Here is an 18,500-nt window from a genome sequence, read left to right as displayed (position 1 = left end):
ATTTGTTTCATCTCGTTAAATGTTAGGGCTGGTTCAGACGGGCGTTTTTCTGGCATTAAACGCAGCGTTTCAAACGCAGCGTTTTTTGGGATCTACTGCCATCCCATGCAAGTGAATGGGAGCGTTTAGAGCTGGCTTTTGCAGGCTTTCATGAAAGCCTGGCAGTAGATCCCAGCGTTGCGTCTAGTCTCAAAAGCAACATGCTGCTTTCAGAGGCAGTAAACGCCAGGAAACAATAGCAGAGACCAGAATTGCTAGCCTTGAACGCTTTTCAAAAGCTTTCAAAAGCTAGCTTTTAAACGCTGGCGTTTAAACGCTGGCGTTTGAACGCAATGCCAAGCAAAAGTTCAGCAGACGCCCGTCTGAACCAGCCCTTAGGAGCGACCCGTCTTTTATAATATGTTGTAGATGTTTAATTCCCGCCCTGGCCCAAATCACAGGCTCTGGTAATTGTGGAAAGTGTGGAAGATTAGGATTATCCCAGATAGGAGTATATGGAGACACACTTCCATCCACACCCAAAAACTTAATTGCATCAGACCACACCCTGCACACCGTCTGCATCGGGATCGTACATCTTTCGTCGTTTGTGGTGCCTCTATATATTAGGAGGGTAAGCCTTGCACAGGATCCCAGGCATGCCGCCTCCACCACTACCGCAGGATTATAGCTGTCTTGGCCAAGCCACCATCTAACTGTGACTAATACTGCAGCATAGTAATATAGGTGCATATTGGGAAGGGCCAGGCCACCTTGATCTATGGGCAGTTGTAGAGTGCTAAGGGCAATTTTAGGGGTCTGGCCTGTCCATATGAAGGTTGAGATTAAGGAATGTAAATTTTTAAAGAATTTTTTAGTAAGAGTAATAGGCATGTGTCGGAGAACGTATAGAAATTTTGGTAAGAAGATCATTTTAAAGATGTTAATTTTCCCAATGAGCGAGAGCAGTAGGTGCTTCCATGCCTGGGATTTTTTCCGGAAGGACTCCACTACTGGCTTGATATTAAGAGTGTAATAGTCAGATATAGAGTTTGTCACCCCTATGCCTAAATATTTGAATTCAGAGACCCATTGCAACTGACTAAAGGAGGTATTAGGTCGAGATTTGTTCAGTGGCATGATGACAGACTTATCCTGGTTAACTCTAAGGCCCGAAAACAAGCCAAATGTGGTGATTATTTCCAAGGCCCTGGCTAAGGAATGCTCGGGATCATTTAGGTAGAGTAAGGTATCATCTGCATGAAGTGAGATCCTTTCTTCAATGTTTCCCACAGAGATTCCCAGAATTTGATCTGAGCTTCGTATAAGAATGGCCATAGGCTCAATGGCCAAAGCGAAGAGATAGGGGGAAAGTGGACACCCCTGACGGGTACCACGATGTAATCGGAACGAGTCTGATATAGTATTTCCTGTTCGGATTTTAGCCTTGGGAGCAGAGTACAAGGCCTGAACCCATTTATTAAATTTAATGCCAAAGCCGTATCCATTCAGGGTCTCCCATAAGTAGGGCCATTCCACCGAATCAAAGGCCTTCTCGGTGTCCAGCGAGGCAACAATCCTACATTCGGACACCGAGGAGGATAAGGATATGTTGGTAAAAAGCCTGCGCAGATTTATATCTGTGCCTTTGTTGGGCATAAAGCCAGATTGATCGCTATGTATTAAGGAAGTTATTATTAGTTTAATTCTATTAGCAAGTATTTTGGCTAGAATCTTGGCATCTGTGTTGAGTAGTGAAATTGGTCTATACGACCCACATCGGGTTGGATCCTTCCCTGGCTTCAGAATCAGTACTATGATTGCTTCCGAGAAGGAGGCAGGCAAGGGATGACCCTCCAGAACGTTATTAAATAAGGAGCATAATTTGGAAGCTAATATGTCAGCATAGCACTGATAAAACTCTGAGGGTAGGCCGTCTGAGCCAGGAGTTTTACTGGGTTTGAGGTCAGCTATTGCTGCTTGAACCTCTTCGATAGAGATTGTTTTGTCGAGGGTGGTTTTGTCTTGTTCCGACAGGGAGGGAATGTCGATATTAGTCAGGTATACATTTAGTTCCTCTTGAGAGTAATGAGCCTTGGAAGAGTATAGCATTTTGTAGAAGGTCGTAAAGGCCTCATTTATCTGTTCTGGATTGATCTGAAGAAGGTTATTATGATCAAGGATTACCGGGATAGCAGTGGGAATACCGGTGTCTTTGGACAGCCAAGCCAGCAACTTACGATTTTTATCCCCAAACTCAAAAATACGCTGCGTTTGATGTAGCAGGGCACTTTTGGTTAGCGATATTTGAGCAAGTCTCCATTGTCTGACTAGTTGTTGCCAGGACCTCCATGTTTCAGAAGTATTTAATTGTATAAAGACTTTTTCAGCTTCCTTGGCCTGTATCTCCAGGTTTAGGATATGCGCTCTAGAATTAGCTTTGTAGGCCTTAAGTTCTGTCATGTACTGACCCCTGACAACCGCTTTCCCTGCATCCCAAACGATTGGATCTGATGTGGAGCCTGCATTTATATCCCAATAGTTACGCATGGCATGTGAGATTTGGGGCTGGATAAGGGGCTCGTTAATGTAAAACCTAGATATTCTCCACAGTCTATCTTTGGGTTTAGAGGAAACAGTCAGTGTAAGTAAGATGGGGGCATGGTCAGATATACCTGATGGTAGAATATCAATACCCTGAACCTGGGACAGTATAGGAGGAGTGGCAAAGGCCAGGTCAATACGAGACATGGAGTGGTGTGCTGATGAGAAACAGGTATATGCTTTCTCCAAAGGATGTTTCCATCTCCACAGATCATGTAAATGATTCCCTTCAGCCCATAGTTTCAAGTCACTACCATCCCTGGTAGAGCTACTAGTTCTGTCCAGCGAGGAGTCCATGGTTAGGTTAAAATCACCCATTATGATAAGTCTGTCACCATGCCACCTGGAGGATTTAGTCATAATATCATAGAGAATTTGTTTATTTACTGGTGGTGGTATATACACTCCCGCAAGTATATAGTCAAGACCATAAAGTTCAAAGTTAAGTAAAACAAACCGTCCCTGGTCATCACAGTATGGGTCTAGTATTCGCAGTGGAACAGACTTATGGATAAGTATAGAGACTCCTCTGGAATATGAGGAGTATGTAGAGTGATAATACTGTGAGACCCATGAACGCTTAAGTGACATGATCTTATTACCTATCAGGTGTGTTTCAAGTAGAATGCATACATGTGGAGTGTACCGTTTAAGATAATTGAAGAATTGTAAGTATTTTAAAGGGAAGGTTCAAGCAAAATAAAAAAATGAGTTTCACTTACCTGGGGCTTCTACCAGCCCCATGCAGCCATCCTGTGCCCTTGCAGTCACTCACTGCTGCTCCAGTCCCCCGCCTCCAGCTAGTTCTGCTTCTACCAGCCCCATGCAGCCATCCTGTGCCCTCGTAGTCACTCACTGCTGTTTCAGTCCCCCGCTGGCAGCTTGCTGACCTCGGAGGACGGCGGGTCGCATTGCGTACATTTTTACGCATTCCCGCTAGTGCAGGAACATTAACACATATATTTTTACGCGTTACTGGTTCAATGCATAAATTTTTACGCATTGAACCAGTAATGCGTAAAAATGTATGTGTTAATGTTCCTGCACTAGCGGGAATGCGTAAAAATGTACGCAATGCGACCCGCCGACCTCCGAGGTCGGCAAGCTGCCAGCGGTGGACTGGAGCAGCAGTGAGTGACTACGAGGGCACAGGATGACTGCATGGGGCTGGTAGAAGCCCCAGGTAAGTGAAACTCATTTTTTTATTTTGCTTGGACCTTCCCTTTAAACATGGGGGAGTCATGGAACCCAGTCTTAAACCACAGCAGAGTCCACAAAGAGCCTTAGAAATTGCCCTTCACCACTGTGAGGACTGCCGGCGATTTGTGCTGGTTGGTTGAGACTGCTGGTCAGTTGAGTTCCGGATAATGGGGGCTCTACTGTATTTAGAACGTTTCAACATTATCCTGTCATCAGGAGCGTTTGTTCAGCCAGTTGCAAGTGTTTTGGTTTCTAATTAATTTTCAGGAGAGCTGACATTGCAATGGAAAAAAAAAAAACCCAAATAGACAGGGGCGTAACTAGAAATCACCGGGCCCCCCTGCAAAAATTTGGATTGGGTCCCCCCTCCCAGGGCTTGCTCAGGGCCGTTCTGGGGGGCAGGAGGGGGTCACAGCATGAGAGGAGAGCATGGCCACCCTCCCCTCGGGCTCTCCCCTAGCACTCCCCCTTTCAGCATCAATCAGTGGCAGCAGGAACATATACCTCCATCCACCGCAGAGGTCCGATCTCTAAGTGCCTCATGCTACTTCCTGTTTAAACAGGAAGTAGCATCAGACTCTTAGAGAGCGGAACCTCCGGCGTGGTTTCCTGCCTGCCGCTACTGATTGATGCTGGAGGGGTTAAGCTGAGGTGAGAGTCCGAAGTGAGGGGGGGGGGGGGGGGGGGGGGACTCGGGGGAGTGTCCCCCCCTTCCCGCTGATGTGTGGCCATGCTCTCCCCTCGTGCTGCGACCCCTCCTGCCACCCAAAACGACCCTGAGTGGACCCCCCCCCCCCCGCGGATGCGGACTTGCAGACCCTATTGTTACGCCACTGCAAATAGACAAAGACAAGTTCTAAGTGGAATACTACACATACCCATTTTTATCTCATGTCACATATCAGAAAGATTTAACTTTATTTAGGATTTCCTTTATCCATTAGCTGCTAAAAAAAAATAAAAAAAAAAATATGGCGTTTTAAAAACAAACCATTTCCATGGGTGTGCTTACCTTTTCACAAGAGCGTCTTTGTGACACGCGCTGATGATCGGACATTACATAACTGAGTAAGACGTGGGTAATCTGGGAAACTTGTACTTTGTGCAGACAGTAATAACTGCTGACCTGACCTGCACTGCCTCCCTATCTCCTCCATTTACTTCCCCAATAAAGGGATTAGCCTGGAAATGACCCTGTCTGGAGATTAGTCACTTTATCACTTGGCTTCAGAAAGAAAATTCTTAGAAATGCAGACTGTTTGCCAAAAAGAAATCTGACAGTTTAAGAAGGTAAGGCGGTAAGGCTACAGCTCACCCTCCCATACAGGACAATTGAGGCGACATGATGAGATAGAGATGTGTATGTACTATGTACAGTTCCAAGCACACAAATACCTAGGCTGTGTTCCTTTTTTCTCTTTCTCTTTTTGGAAAAAAAAAAAAAAAAGTATGCCGTGTGTACGCGCCTTTAAACATCATGTATGCAAGTGAAAGTTTCTGGCTGGGTCAGAACCGGGTCAGGCTACAGTATAGCATAACCCTCACTGATAAGTAATCAGTCATAAAACACTTTCCTTAGCTTCTGAGAGCAGGAAAAAGATAAAAAGGGTCAATAAGTCACAGATTTGAGCTCTGGCATACTTCAATGAAGGTGTCATTGAGCAGAGACAATGAAACTGTAAAAACTTAAAAACTAGATTGAAATATAAAATAAAACTGTATGGTATCTATAAAAGTTTATTTTCACCTCGGGTGTCCTAAAAAGTGAAGGACCGAGGTGAATAAAACTCAAAAATCTACTTACCTGGGGCTTACTCCAGCCCCTGGCAGCCGTCCTGTGCCCTCGAGGCAACTCCATTCCCCACTGGTGGGCCGGGTTCCCCTCTGGTAAAAAATGCCTACTGCACTTCAGCGTGCAGCTCACAAAGTCGCGCTGACGTCATCCCGAATGTACTGCGCAGGCGAAGTATTTTTGCGCATGACAGTCTGGATAATGTCCGTGCGACGCACAGTAGTGCAGTAAATGTCAACCTGGGGAGGTGGGCATTTGCACCAGAGGGGACCGGGAGCTGAAGCAAGGGCACAGGACGGCTTCCAGGGGCTGGGGGAAGCCCCTGGTAAGTAGATTTTTGCTTTTTAATCACCTCGGACCTTCCCTTTAAGGAACATTGCAAAAATGTAAGCAATCCTTAATGGCATCTAAGAACCTAACACCACCCAACCCCCCCCCCCCCCCTCCTAGATACTAACTTAGGTAGAGGGATCTTCCAGAGGCTTTCAGCGTACTCCTCGCCCCTACCTGGGACCCTCTGGAAGTTCACAGCTGCACTGGCCTGCATGCACATTCGGCCCATGCTGTACCCACGCTAGTACAGCCACGCCTGCACAATAGCACTGAGCCCCTCCTGCTAACGCAGGCGCAGTACTGCCACGCCGTCAGGATACACTATTAAGGCCTCTTTCACAGTGCGATGTTAAAGAGACTCCGTAACAAAAATTGCATCCTGTTTTTTATCATCCTACAAGTTCCAAAAGCTATTCTAATGTGTTCTGGCTTACTGCAGCACTTTCTACTATAACAGTCTCTGTAATAAATCAATGTATCTTTCCCCTGTCAGACTTGTCGGCCTGTGTCTGGAAGGCTGCCAAGTTCTTCAGTGTTGTGGTTGTGTGATGAATCTCCCCCCTCTAGGCCCCTCTGCACACTGCCTGTGTGTTATTTAGATTATGGCAGATTCTCTCTTATCTTTTACAAGCTGGATAAATTGTCCTCTGAGCTGGCTGGGCTTTCACATACTGAGGAATTACAGACAAGGGCAAAGCTGTTTGCAGGAAGAAACAAGCAGCCTGACACTTCAGTGCATGAGAGCAGAAGGGGGAAATAAACACACAATGATCTCTTGAGATACAAAAGGAAGGGTGTATACAGCCTGCTTGTGTATGGATGTATTTTCTATGTGTGGACATGCTGTACATCAACCTACTTCCTGTTTTGGTGGCCATTTTGTTTGTTTATAAACAAACTTTTTAAAACTGTTTTTAACCACTTTTAATGCGGCGAGGAGCGGCGAAATTGTGTCAGAGGGTAATAGGAGATGTCCCCTAACGCACTGGTATGTTTACTTTTGTGCGATTTTAACAATACAGATTCTCTTTAAAGTTGCACGTTAGAAAATGTTTTAACGTGGACTAACGCACAGCAATATTAAGTCTGTGCGACATTCACAGTGCACACGTTGCGTTGTGTGTAACGTAGCAATACTTAGAGAGTGCTGCATGCCGTGTGTTTAGCAATAAATCTGCTGCGTTGTGTGTGTTGCACATGCTCAGTAATGTGTTTTTTGTTGTTGTTAATGTAGCGCATGCGCCGTTTTCGTTTCATCACTGTGCGACGAAAACGGCGCACCAAACGCAGGGCTAAAGAATGTACTATAACGTCCAAGTTAGTCTTTCAATGCGTTGCATTAGGGGCACGTTATGCGACCTTAACGTCGCATCAAACGCACCGTCCCACTGTGAAAGAGGCCTTAGACTTGTGTTGCGCATAGAAACCATGTAGATATTATTGTTCAGGTCTGCTTTTAAAGGGGAACTGAAGAGAGAGGTATATGGAGGCTGTCATGTTTATTTCCTTTTAATCAATACCAGTTGCCTGGCAGCCCTGCTGGTCTGTTTCTCTGCAGTAGTATCTGATTAAAACCAGAAACAAGCATGCAGCTAGTCTTGTCAGATCAGACTTATAAGTCTGAACCACTGAAACACCTGATCTGCTGCATGCTTGTTCAGGGGCTATGGCTAATAGTATTAGAGGCAGAGGATCAGCAGGGCTGCCAGGCAACTGGTATTGTCTAAAAGGAAATAAACATGACAGCCTCCATATACCTCTCTCTTCAGTTCACCTTTAAGTTTTAAAATGTATGGAAAGTAACCAAAGATAAAATCAGCATAGTCTCCACCCCGCACACAAGATATAATTAACAAGAGTAGCGAGAGGGATTGTCTGACCTGCTCTCTCAGCAGCTATGCAAGCTGTAGTTTTGTGTCAGCCAGCACAGCATAAGAGAGGTTTGCAGCACAAACAACAATTTCATCATCTTAAACAAGGACACACAAACGATTGCTGGGGTTTAGCCTGGCCATACCGAAACAGGACAGTTATGTGGCTGGTAATACCCTCATTTTTTTGTATATCTTACCCTTAGTCCAGACACAGTGAGCAGGTCTGTGTCCGGGGAGCTTGCTGTGATCTTATGTGCCGCCAACACACCTGCAAGCAGAAGACAGAATATCCATTACAAACTTGCAGATTCTAAATTTACGTTTATCTTAAAAAATAAAATAAAAAACCATTATGCCCATTTAGTTATCAAAAATGTCGTTGCCATTCAAATTTTCAGCATGCAGCAATTTTCTAAAAATCACCAGAAGTTCCAGTGTCCCTTCTATGCCACAGTAAACGGTTTGGAATACAGATATCGAAGTGTTAAAATCGAAATTGGGCGTGTGTATGTGCCCTAATGCCTGGTACACACAATGAGATTCTCTGACAGATTTACTGCCAGATCGATTATTTCCAACACGTCCGATCGATTTCCCGATCAATTATCCAGAGACGTGCACGGAAAAATTGATCGGAAATAAGACCGGACATGTTGGAAATCAATCTGACAGTAAATCTGCCAGAAAATCTCATCAATTGTGCCAGGCATAAAAAATGCCCATAACGATTCAATTTCCCAAACAATTGACCATTCAATCAGATTGTTGAGATCGATTTCAAATGATTGTTCATGCCTATCAACGGAGAGGAAAACGATAAGCAATTGTTCTGAAATTCAGGATAGATGGTACGATTGATAGAGTGAATTGTTTGTCATCAAATCGGCAGCAGTTTCAATCAATTATTACTCTGAAAAAGGCATTGCACATGGCGTGCAGGAGAAAGCTGCCAAATCTAAAAATCACAGAAAAACGCCAATGTGCCATTCCCGACCAGGTCATTTAAATCACTGGCCAGTGCAGCAGTGCAGGTTTTACCACATGTAGCAAAACATGTGCAAATCCAACAAGTGTCCCTCCCGTCAACTGCCTGCTGTGCGATTGGTTCCTGTGGCTGCAAAATTAAGGTGCCCATACATCAGAGGATTTATGGGCAATGCCACCAATAGACAAGTCTCTCTCTGACTGAGGAGAGATCTGTTACTTGCCCATACACTGCAGGCGGATTCCATAGGCCAATGGTGCATTCACTTTTTAATGTGTAAAAACGCTGATAAAGTTGCACTTACATCAGTGTAGTGGTAACAAGTGTGTCTAAGGCCTTCTTTTTTTAGGCGCTCCAAGCTCTGCACCTTGGCTACCCAGACACTGCTTTATTCGATCTGAGGAAGCGGACTGTGCTTCGCGAAACGAGTTACCATTTTCATGTCTGATTATTAAAATTGTATTTCTTATATTGGCATTGCCCCTTCTTAGAGCCGCCACGTCACCAGAAGAAGGCGTGGTTAAGTGCCGAAACATGTAGTGACGTCAGATGGCATCAAGTGACAAACTCCCGCCCACAGACCGTCCCTCACGGCGTGACATCGCATCTCCGACCTCTGGCCAAGCTCGGATGCTGTGAGAGGACTAGCTGGTGGCTTTAGACACGCTTGTTACCACTACACTGATGTAAGTGCAACTTTATCAGCGTTTTTACATATTAAAAAGTAAATGCACCATTGGAGCGCACCCTTTTCTTTTGTTTTCACTTCAGACTACTGGCACCACCCAGTAACGGGAGCAGCTCCTGGAGAAAAGGACTTTATCATCATCATCATTATTATTAAAGGGCCATAACAGTGGTTACTAAGCGCAAGGTTATAGCTATCTGACTCCATAGGCCAATTCCTCATCAATTTCAGCATGAAATCTCTCGGGAATTGGCCTTGTGGCTCTGCATCCGCTGCCTCGTCAGCCCAACGCTGCTCCCCAATGTAAAATGCCCCCAAATGCAGCATTCCTTTACCTGTCCGTGCCCACCGCTAGCTTTATCTGTAATCTACATCCACGCGCCCCATGTGGTTGCCAGGGTAATGGGGGCGTGTGTGACATCGCACACGCCCACCTATATGCCGGGAACCACATGGGGGGCTTGTGTATGCAGTTTGTGGATGGAGTCTGGCACCAGCGGCGCACATGGACAGGTAAAGTATACTGCACCACGCAGGAACATCACAGAGGATATCACTTGCCGTTACTACCGCGCACCCGATCGACCACCACAGCCCGGAATCTTGCAGCATGTTTGATTGATACATGCAACATCATCATCGATCGGATTATCAAATTGGATGGTCGAATGCTGGTCAAGTCAAGAGATGTATGGCCATCTGTACTCTTTGCATCACTGTAATAAGGAGTTTGGTAATCTTCAGGTAGGAAGACCACAGTTTGCATGACCCTCCCACCCAGAAACAACCTACCTGCCGCAGTGAACCCCCTCACCAGGGCATAAGTCAGCTGACCGGCTCCTATGAATCCAACGCTCATGGTGGCTGCTGGTCGGGGCGTACAGCACAAATGCGGAAGCAGGGAACAGCGGACAATACAGGCGGCTGAAAGAAAAGATGATGCATAGTCAGAGCACAATAAATTGTTAGGCTAAAGGTAGCCAGGTAACATATTCAGTGGTACTACTTCTGCCTACCACGCATGAGGTTGTGAGTTTCGACTCCCGCCTCCACCCACTGGCTTAACCCATGGCTGGATTCTAGCTCCAGTCGTGGGCTTGACCTATATCTCAGATTGCCATGGCTGGAGCTGTGATGTTTACGTGTGGCCAAAGGCGTACACCTCCTTGTGGGGTGAGATGGTATAACCTACTCCTCCTGGCCTAATTTTCATGTCGCATGACTTGAACAAGAATACGCTTCATCTTGTAAAAAAATAAATACATTCTCAAAAATTATTTGCTGCAGTTTGTGTACCACAGGAAGTCAGGGTAACTAGTTACTGAGATGCAAAGTGGTCACAGAAACTATGGAGGGGGAAAGCAGTGTCTGCACTAGTTATGGTGGGAGAAGGGAGGGATTAAGGTAGGTGTACTTGTTATAGGGGAATGGTGGCCACACACAAAGGGAACTTGAACTGAGAGGGATATGGAGACTGACATATTTCCTTGTAAACAATGCAGATTCCCTGGCTGTCCTGCTGATCATCTGCCGCAGATCCTGAACAAGCATGCAGATTAGAGGTTTTTAAATGAAGCATGACTGGATTAGCTGCATATTTGTTCCAGGTGTGGGCATCAAGCACTACTGCAGCCAAAAATATCAGCAGGAAAGCCAGGTAACTGGTATGGTTTAAAAGGAAATAAATATGGCAGCTTCCAGTTTAGTTAAGCTTTAAGGGAAGGGGGGGAGGGGGGGGGAGCTGGTCAAGGTGTCTGCATTTATGACCCCAGTATCAAAGGGACAGGGGTGGGGGGGAGGGGTGACGTAAGGAGACAGTTCCCATCAAAGTTTCACTGAAGGGTATTGAGGCCCATTCAAACTAGGGACCACAAAATACTAGCAAAATTGCTAGAGTTTTGCGGCGGCCATTTTTTCCCCGATATAAAACGTATTTTTAGTGTACATTTTCGCAATTCTTGAGCGTTCCACTTTTTTTAACATTGTAATCGCGATCGCTCTAAAATCACGCAGAAGCGATACATTCACCGCAAATTGCTGACGATCGCGGCAGTTAAATCACTGCCATATACTTATTATGACACTTGCATTTTTAAAAAGTGCTAGCGATCGCCAGCCATTCGGCAATCAGCGGTAAACGGCTGCTAACTGCCCCGGTTTGAATGGGCCCTTATAGCTTGTAGTTGTCTACTGCCTGGTACACGCCATGCGATTTCCTGCCAGATAAACGGGTTGAATCGATTATTCTCGACAAGTACAATCTGATTTCTGTTTTTCTGACCATATAGAAGTGATTAGAAAATGTATCTGAAAAAACGACTGGAAATCAGATCAGACCTGACAGAAATAATCGTTTAGACCAGTCTATCAGACACAAAATTGCTTTGCGTGCACCAGGCGTCAGTGCCAAAATCCCCAGAATCAACTGACTTCATTTGCTGCCAAATCTATCCTACTCCCTGACAGCTCCGGCTGTAATGAGATAATATTAATGTAATTTGCTTCACCTGTAAGTGGCGTTAATGTTGTCGCTGATTGTTGTAGACTGCAGACATTAAAAATGGCCTTTTTCCCTCATCATTCACCTGCAGGAGTGCACACGCGGGTCCTGCCCTGTCTCACACAAGGTACACGCCACACGCACGCCCACAGCACATGGACACCGCCAGAAACCCTCACACAGCACTTTCCAGGCAAGTGCAGCTGAGGTCAGTAATCTAAATGATGGCTATAGACCTCATCTGCCAGCAGACAGGAATGCAGCCAGCTCCTGTCACAGAGAATATACGTTGTGCCTATCCCTTGGAGGCACATACCAGCCAACAATGAAAGGTTTCGCACTTAGAGCAGAACTGTAATTACACAAGAAGGCACAGTTGTGTTTACAAGTCACCAGCATAAATCTAAACTGGACCCTCTACCTGATGTCCAGAGCTGGTCACTGAGGCCTAGCCCTCTAATCCCCACTGGTAGTTGTAGTGATGTTATGTCTTGTCTAAACACAACATGAGGTACACGTCAGATGGGGCTTCTGACGGCCAAAGCTGTGAATGCTGCCAATAAGGACAGGCAATGTTGTCAGGAAATGATCAGTACCGTGAGACTGAAAGAGGAGGGTGGTGGTTTCAGGTGCTGCTTCCTGTGCAAGACAGCATCTAGAGCAGGGGTGTCAACTCAAATACAAAGTGGGACGGAATTGTACACTGGGACCAAATCGCGGGCCAACCTCAATGTCTACTGGCCACCTTCCTCCCTTATAAAGTTCCTGGTGTATCGTGGTCCTCCCTCCTAGTTTAAGTAGTCCTTCATAGTAGAAGTTTGATGGGGTTGCCCAATGTTCATACCCCTCCCCTTGGTGTCCCTCTCACAAGGGTCATAAAACTAGTGCAGCCATCGTGATCTTTACACCCATAACAAGTGTAGCTGCAAAACTCCTGATCTGAAGTATAGTCCCCTGCATCGGAGGAAGGGAAGGTTAGTAGTTTGGGCCAGGGCTGTGGAGTTGGAGTCGAGGGGTCAGATTTGGAGCAATTTTGGGTACCTGAAGTTGGAGGTTTCATAAACTGAGGAGTCGTATGATTTTTGTACCAAATCCACAGCCCTGGTTGGGGCCTCCTTACAACTCTAGGCCCCCCTGCGATCGCAAGGGCTGATCCCTTCTAGTTACACCCCTGCCCCCCACCTCCTCGGACCCTATGCAGAGTATTAGGGCTTTTTCATAAATTCAGCTGCTCTCTTGCAGCAGTCCGATGCTCAGTAAAGGACAGACGGCATCACCATGAAGTCACTTCTAAGCGTAGCCGCAGCCATGCTCAGACGTGACTTGCCACGGTTCTCTGCTGCTGGGTAATGCCACCACGTTTCAAGCACTGACACAGATGCCGTTACAACGGCTGGCATTCGGCTGTATTTTAATTGCAGATGAACGCCGTTTGTGGGCGGCAGACGGGACACTGAACTGCCTGACAAGCGAGCAGTCTAGCCTCCCATCGGAAAGAGGCCTTAGCGCAGTGCTCTGACACTCCACTCTGCAGCCAGAGCACTCCCTCCTCTGTGCTGCCACCATCTCCCGATGCCCGCAGTGTGCCTGCTGATGTACATGGCCAGGTCACACGGATACTAGGGGCATCAGGAGAGGATGGCAGCACACAGCGAGCAACGATAATGGGGAATCTGGTCCTCAGCCCCACTGCATACATTCCATTGCACCCTCGCTACGCTTCCAACTGATCAGCAGAAAAAATTCCAGTCCGATCGGGAATGTCGGTCGCTTTTTGCTAGTAATTAATCAACGTTACGATTGGCTGCAACAGTCTTCAGCAGTGATCAAATTTGCTGAGTACTGTCTCATACTGTATAGTCACCCTAATGGTGGGCATACATCAGGCAACTTGGCAGCCGATCGACTATCCAATTTATAATCGAACTGGATGGAAAATCGGTGCCGCCAAGAGAATGCCTGATCGCCGAAGCCATGTATGGACTGGGCATGCTGCGAGATGCGTACCTGATCGAGCATGTTGGCCTTACATCTTGCAGCATGCCCAATCGATACATGGCATTGCCGATCGGACATGCTGCAAGACGTAGGACCTCTATCATGTGCGCGCCCCGATGCAGTAAACTATACCTGACTGTCGCTGGCTCCGTCCACAATCTGCAAACGCGTGACGTCACACACACGCCAACATATACGCCGGCAACCACGTGTGGCACATGTATGCGGGCATCACAACATTTTATATTAGGGGGTACAACACAGGGAGCAGCGTTCACCCTGAAATCAATCAGGAATCAGCCTGCAGTTTATGGGCAATGCAACAGGTCTCGCTCCGATCAGAGGGAAATCGGTCTCTTGGTCGATCTGCCCATACATTGTCTGAAGTATAGGAACCTTAATACCTAGTACACACCATAGAATTTTCTGTTAAGCCCCCTCTACACCATGCAATTCCACATGCGACCAATCGAATTCAATTGGATCGATTAAATCCGATATGTCCGATCAGGATTCGATCGGTAGTGTGGTCGATTTTGCATTGATAACTATGCAAAATCAACCACACTAGCGATCGAATCGCTATCAAATCCCGATTGGACATGTCAGATTTAATCAATCCAATCAAATTTGATGCGGAATTGCATGGTGTAGAGGGGGCTTCAGATTATTTTTTGTAGAGACTGGTCATTATCTTTGGTGCATTGCCTTCTGGTTATCTCCTGCTGAGTAGAACTATGTCTAATTGCTAGGCACAGTGATCTGCAAACTTGGCACTCCAGCTGTAAGGAACTACAATTCCCACAATGCATTGCGGGAGTCTGAAAGCTACAGTCATGATTCATAAATGCAAATGCATTGTGGGACTTGTAGTTCCTTAACAGCTGGAGAGCCAAATTTGCAGATCACTGGCTAGGCTGATAGATGGTTAGATAGATAATCTCCAACATGTTGGAAATGATCTATCTGGCAGGTAAATTAACCTCCTTGCCGGTTATCCCGAGCTGAGCTCGGGGTAACCCGCGCAGGAGGATTGCTCAGGCCCCGCTGGGCCGATTTTCAAAATTTTTTTTTGTTATTGCACGCAGCTAGCACTTTGCTAGCTGCGTGCAGAACTCGATCGCTGCCGTTCGCTGCTACCTGCTGCGCCCCCCTCCCTCTGACCCCTTGCGCAGCCTGGCCAATCAGTGCTAGGCAGCACTGAAGGGTGGATCGGGACTCCCTCTGATGTCACGACGTCAGTGACGTCATTGCGATAGTAGCCACGGCGACGGGGGAAGCCATGCAGGAAATCCCGTTCTGAACGGGGATTTCCTGCTTGCGCAGATCGCCAGAGGCGATCGGAGTGGGGGGGGGGGGGGGGGGGGGTTGCTACTCAGCGGCTATCATGTAGCTAGCGCTAGGCTAGCTACATGATTTAAAAAAAATAAAAATAAAGTGCTGTGCTGCCCCCTTGCCGCAATAATTGGAACGGCAAGGGGGTTAATGCTGGGAATACACGGTTCGTTTTTTGAGCCATTTAGATGGCTCTAAAGATTATTTCCGACACATCCGATCTCCCGCCCAATCGTTTCGCCGCTCGATTCCGCATTGAACACAATAGAAAAAGATAAGAAAAACGAGCGGAAGATTAGAGAATCGCCTGCGGAATTGAGCGGGGAATCTATCGAGCGGGAGAATCGAGCGGCAAAATCGAGCGGGAGAATCGAGCCGTGTATGCCCAGCATTACAGAAAATATAACAGAAAATTGAATGGTGTGTACTTAGCATTAGGTCTATAGGCCAATCTGCCAACTACACTACAAAAGGGAATTAGCGTTGTTAAGGGGCCCATACACCTAACTATTTTCCCACCGATATACAGCAGATTCGATCACTGTGATCCAATCTGCTGTGAAATCGTTGCGCAAACACTGACAGAACGATCAATTTCCGTCCAAAATCAATCGTTCCTATCGTTCCGTCCGTGTGGAAGATTTTTCTCGATCGCCGGCGGGTCGAGAGTGTATCGACAGCTCCATTCGAATGCCCGATGCAATACATTACCTGTTCTGGACAGCGCGACTCCACCGGTCTCCGCTGTCTTCTTCTCCGCTCCGGACACCGGGGCTGCAGCTTCACTGAACTTCCTGTCCCGGGCAGGAAGTTTAAACAGTAGAGCGCCTTTTACTGTTTAAACTTCCCCTGGACAGGAAGTTCAGTGGAGCCTTAGCCTTGGAGCCCGGAGCAGAGAAGAAGACGGCTGAGACCGGGGTAGTCGCGCCAGCCGGAACAGGTAATGTATAGCTGGAGGGGGGCGGCAGCAGTAGCTGCACAGTTTGTGATCGGTTTCAGGCTGAAATCGATTCACAATCTGTTTGCAGTAAAGGCAGCCATACGATCCCTCTCTGATCAGATTCGTTCAGAGAGGGATCTATCTGTTGGTCAAATCTGATGGCAAATCGACCAGTGTATGACAGTGCTTGTCCTTTGATCTATATAAAAGTTTCCCTACTTTCTAAGCCAAAGTTACTACATATGACAGTGACGGTGTTCCAACATTTTAGCACACCCGACAGAATAGCATACAAATGCTACTGAGCATGTGCAAAGTCATGCAGGGCATGCATTAACCCCATAATACCCATCAGCAGCATTAACCTTTTCAACCCCAGTTAGCTGCCTGTGTGCTGATGTGCAATCTCCACTATCCAAGTGGACATAGAGTTAGAATAAAAAGTTGTCCGAGCGAAGCGAGGACCGAGCCCGCAGCCCAGCGAGCGAAGCGAGCGGGCAAGGGGACACTGATTCTACTAACAAGGGGTATATCACTTTAAATGTATGCTGTTTTGTCAATGTATGCTACTTAATTGGAACAACGGGCATCCTACATCATCTCTGACGTCACATGCCGAGATTTCTGCATTTCACTAATGAGTGAACTGTAAGACCCCAAAGTGGGAGCTGCCTCGTGACGTCATGAGCAGGCAGGCGTGACGTCACTGCCGCCTGTACAACAGCCCAGGCTGGCAGTGATGTGGCTGATGTAACACATGTGACACGTGTCCTCTCCCTCCAGCACGTTACCTCCCGGCTCTTCCTCTCTGCTCTTCTCCCTCTGCCGGGCGGACTCCTGTCTCCTCTGCTGCTGCTCTCGCCCCGCCGCGATGCTGCTGACAGCGGATTACCGGGAGAACCGAACAAGCCCCGCCCACTCCGCAACAAGGAAGCCGCTCATTAGAATAATCCTCTTACTTTCCCCCTAGCTCGGCGAGCCCGCCCCCTGGCGACAGATAAAGCCGCGCCCCCTGCCTCTCATAGGACAGCTAGTCTGGATGTCATACAACCCCGCCCTTTAGGTTCTGTCAGCCTGGCTCCCTACCACGCCCACCTGTATTTGTTAACACGCCCCCTAACATTTCCACGCAGGCCGCGTGGCTCGCTGGCCACACCCTCTACTAGAGATGGGAAGTTCGGATCTTTTCAATGATCCGGATGATTCGAATCGGATCATTGAAGAGATCCGGATCTTTGATTCGAATCTCGGATCATTTTACTACCGGAAACATTCGGGATGAAATGAACAGCAGGACAGGTCTGTGGACAGGAGAAGGGGAGGGAGTGGACACACAGAGAAGGGGAGAAGATGGACAGAGGGCAGGGAGTGGACAGAGAAGGGAGGAGGGACGAGCAGAGAGCAGAAATGTTTGCACTAATACCCACATGCGGCAATCATATGCTTTACATATATTTCACCTATATGCTCATCTGTACACTTTGAAAGAAAAGGTCGCACAGTGAAAGCAGGGCAGTTTCTAGGCTAAATTTCACCCAGTTCGAGAGTCAAAAAAAACGCCCCCCCCTTCCCCAAAATCAAAGCTGCTAAGTGAAATCATGTCAAAAGGCTTCTTGAAACCAACTCACCATTTTTATTTATTTTTTTATTTTTTTTCACTACCCCTCTTCCATGGGCTTGCTCCTGGCTGGCTTTGGCTTCCTGCGAGTCTGCTAGTCTCTGGACTGACTCAGGCTGAGAGGCTCTGCGAGTGCGACGCAGTCACACACTGCGTATTTATGGCTGCATGCGGCCACCCTACTCTTGCTCGCTGTCGTCGGCTCCTCCCCCAGCCCAGCCCAAGCGTGAGGTGGGCTGCCTGTATCTTTCCCGTTGCGCCGCGCAGCCTGCCAGTGTTGCCAACCTTTCACGTTATTTTTTACTGACAAATACCTAAAAAATTACTGACAAAAGATTTTTACTGACAAAATGTCTCCACTAAATGCACATAAGAGACAGCGTTTCACCAGTAAATACAGTATATGTAGCCAGGGGTATATGTGCCAAGTATATGTAGCCAGGGGTATATGTGCCAAGTATATGTACCAAGTACATGTAGCCAGGTGTATATGTGCCAAGTATATGTAGCCAGGTGTATATGTGCCAAGTATATGTAGCCAGGTGTATATGTGCCAAGTATATGTAGCCAGGTGTATATGTGCCAAGTATATGTAGCCAGGTGTATATGTGCCCAGACTTATGTAGCCAGGTGTATATGTGCCCATATTGTGTA

General features: G+C 47.0%; 1 protein-coding gene across 2 annotated transcripts in view; it reads right to left on the bottom strand.

Moving 5' to 3' along the window:
- The window catches only part of PYCR1 (pyrroline-5-carboxylate reductase 1), a 41,954-nt gene extending 24,015 nt beyond the window's left edge, over positions 1-17,939 (bottom strand). The window contains exons 1-3 of one of the 2 annotated variants that reach the window (XM_068264402.1): positions 17,857-17,939; positions 10,248-10,379; positions 7,980-8,050 (exon numbers count right to left, since the gene is read on the bottom strand). In XM_068264402.1, coding sequence (XP_068120503.1) covers positions 7,980-8,050; positions 10,248-10,314 — 138 coding nt within the window. In that variant the 5' untranslated portion in view covers positions 10,315-10,379; positions 17,857-17,939. Of the gene's footprint in view, positions 1-7,979; positions 8,051-10,247; positions 10,380-17,019; positions 17,208-17,856 lie in introns of those variants that run through there. The other variant, XM_068264401.1, reaches the window with a different exon arrangement.
- Between the last annotated feature and the right edge of the window lie 561 nt (positions 17,940-18,500).

The sequence above is a fragment of the Hyperolius riggenbachi genome, chromosome 12 (assembly GCF_040937935.1).
Source record: "Hyperolius riggenbachi isolate aHypRig1 chromosome 12, aHypRig1.pri, whole genome shotgun sequence".
Lineage (NCBI taxonomy): Eukaryota > Metazoa > Chordata > Amphibia > Anura > Hyperoliidae > Hyperolius > Hyperolius riggenbachi.
The sequence above is the reverse complement of the archived record's forward strand: the minus strand, read 5'-3'. Positions and strand labels throughout refer to the sequence as shown.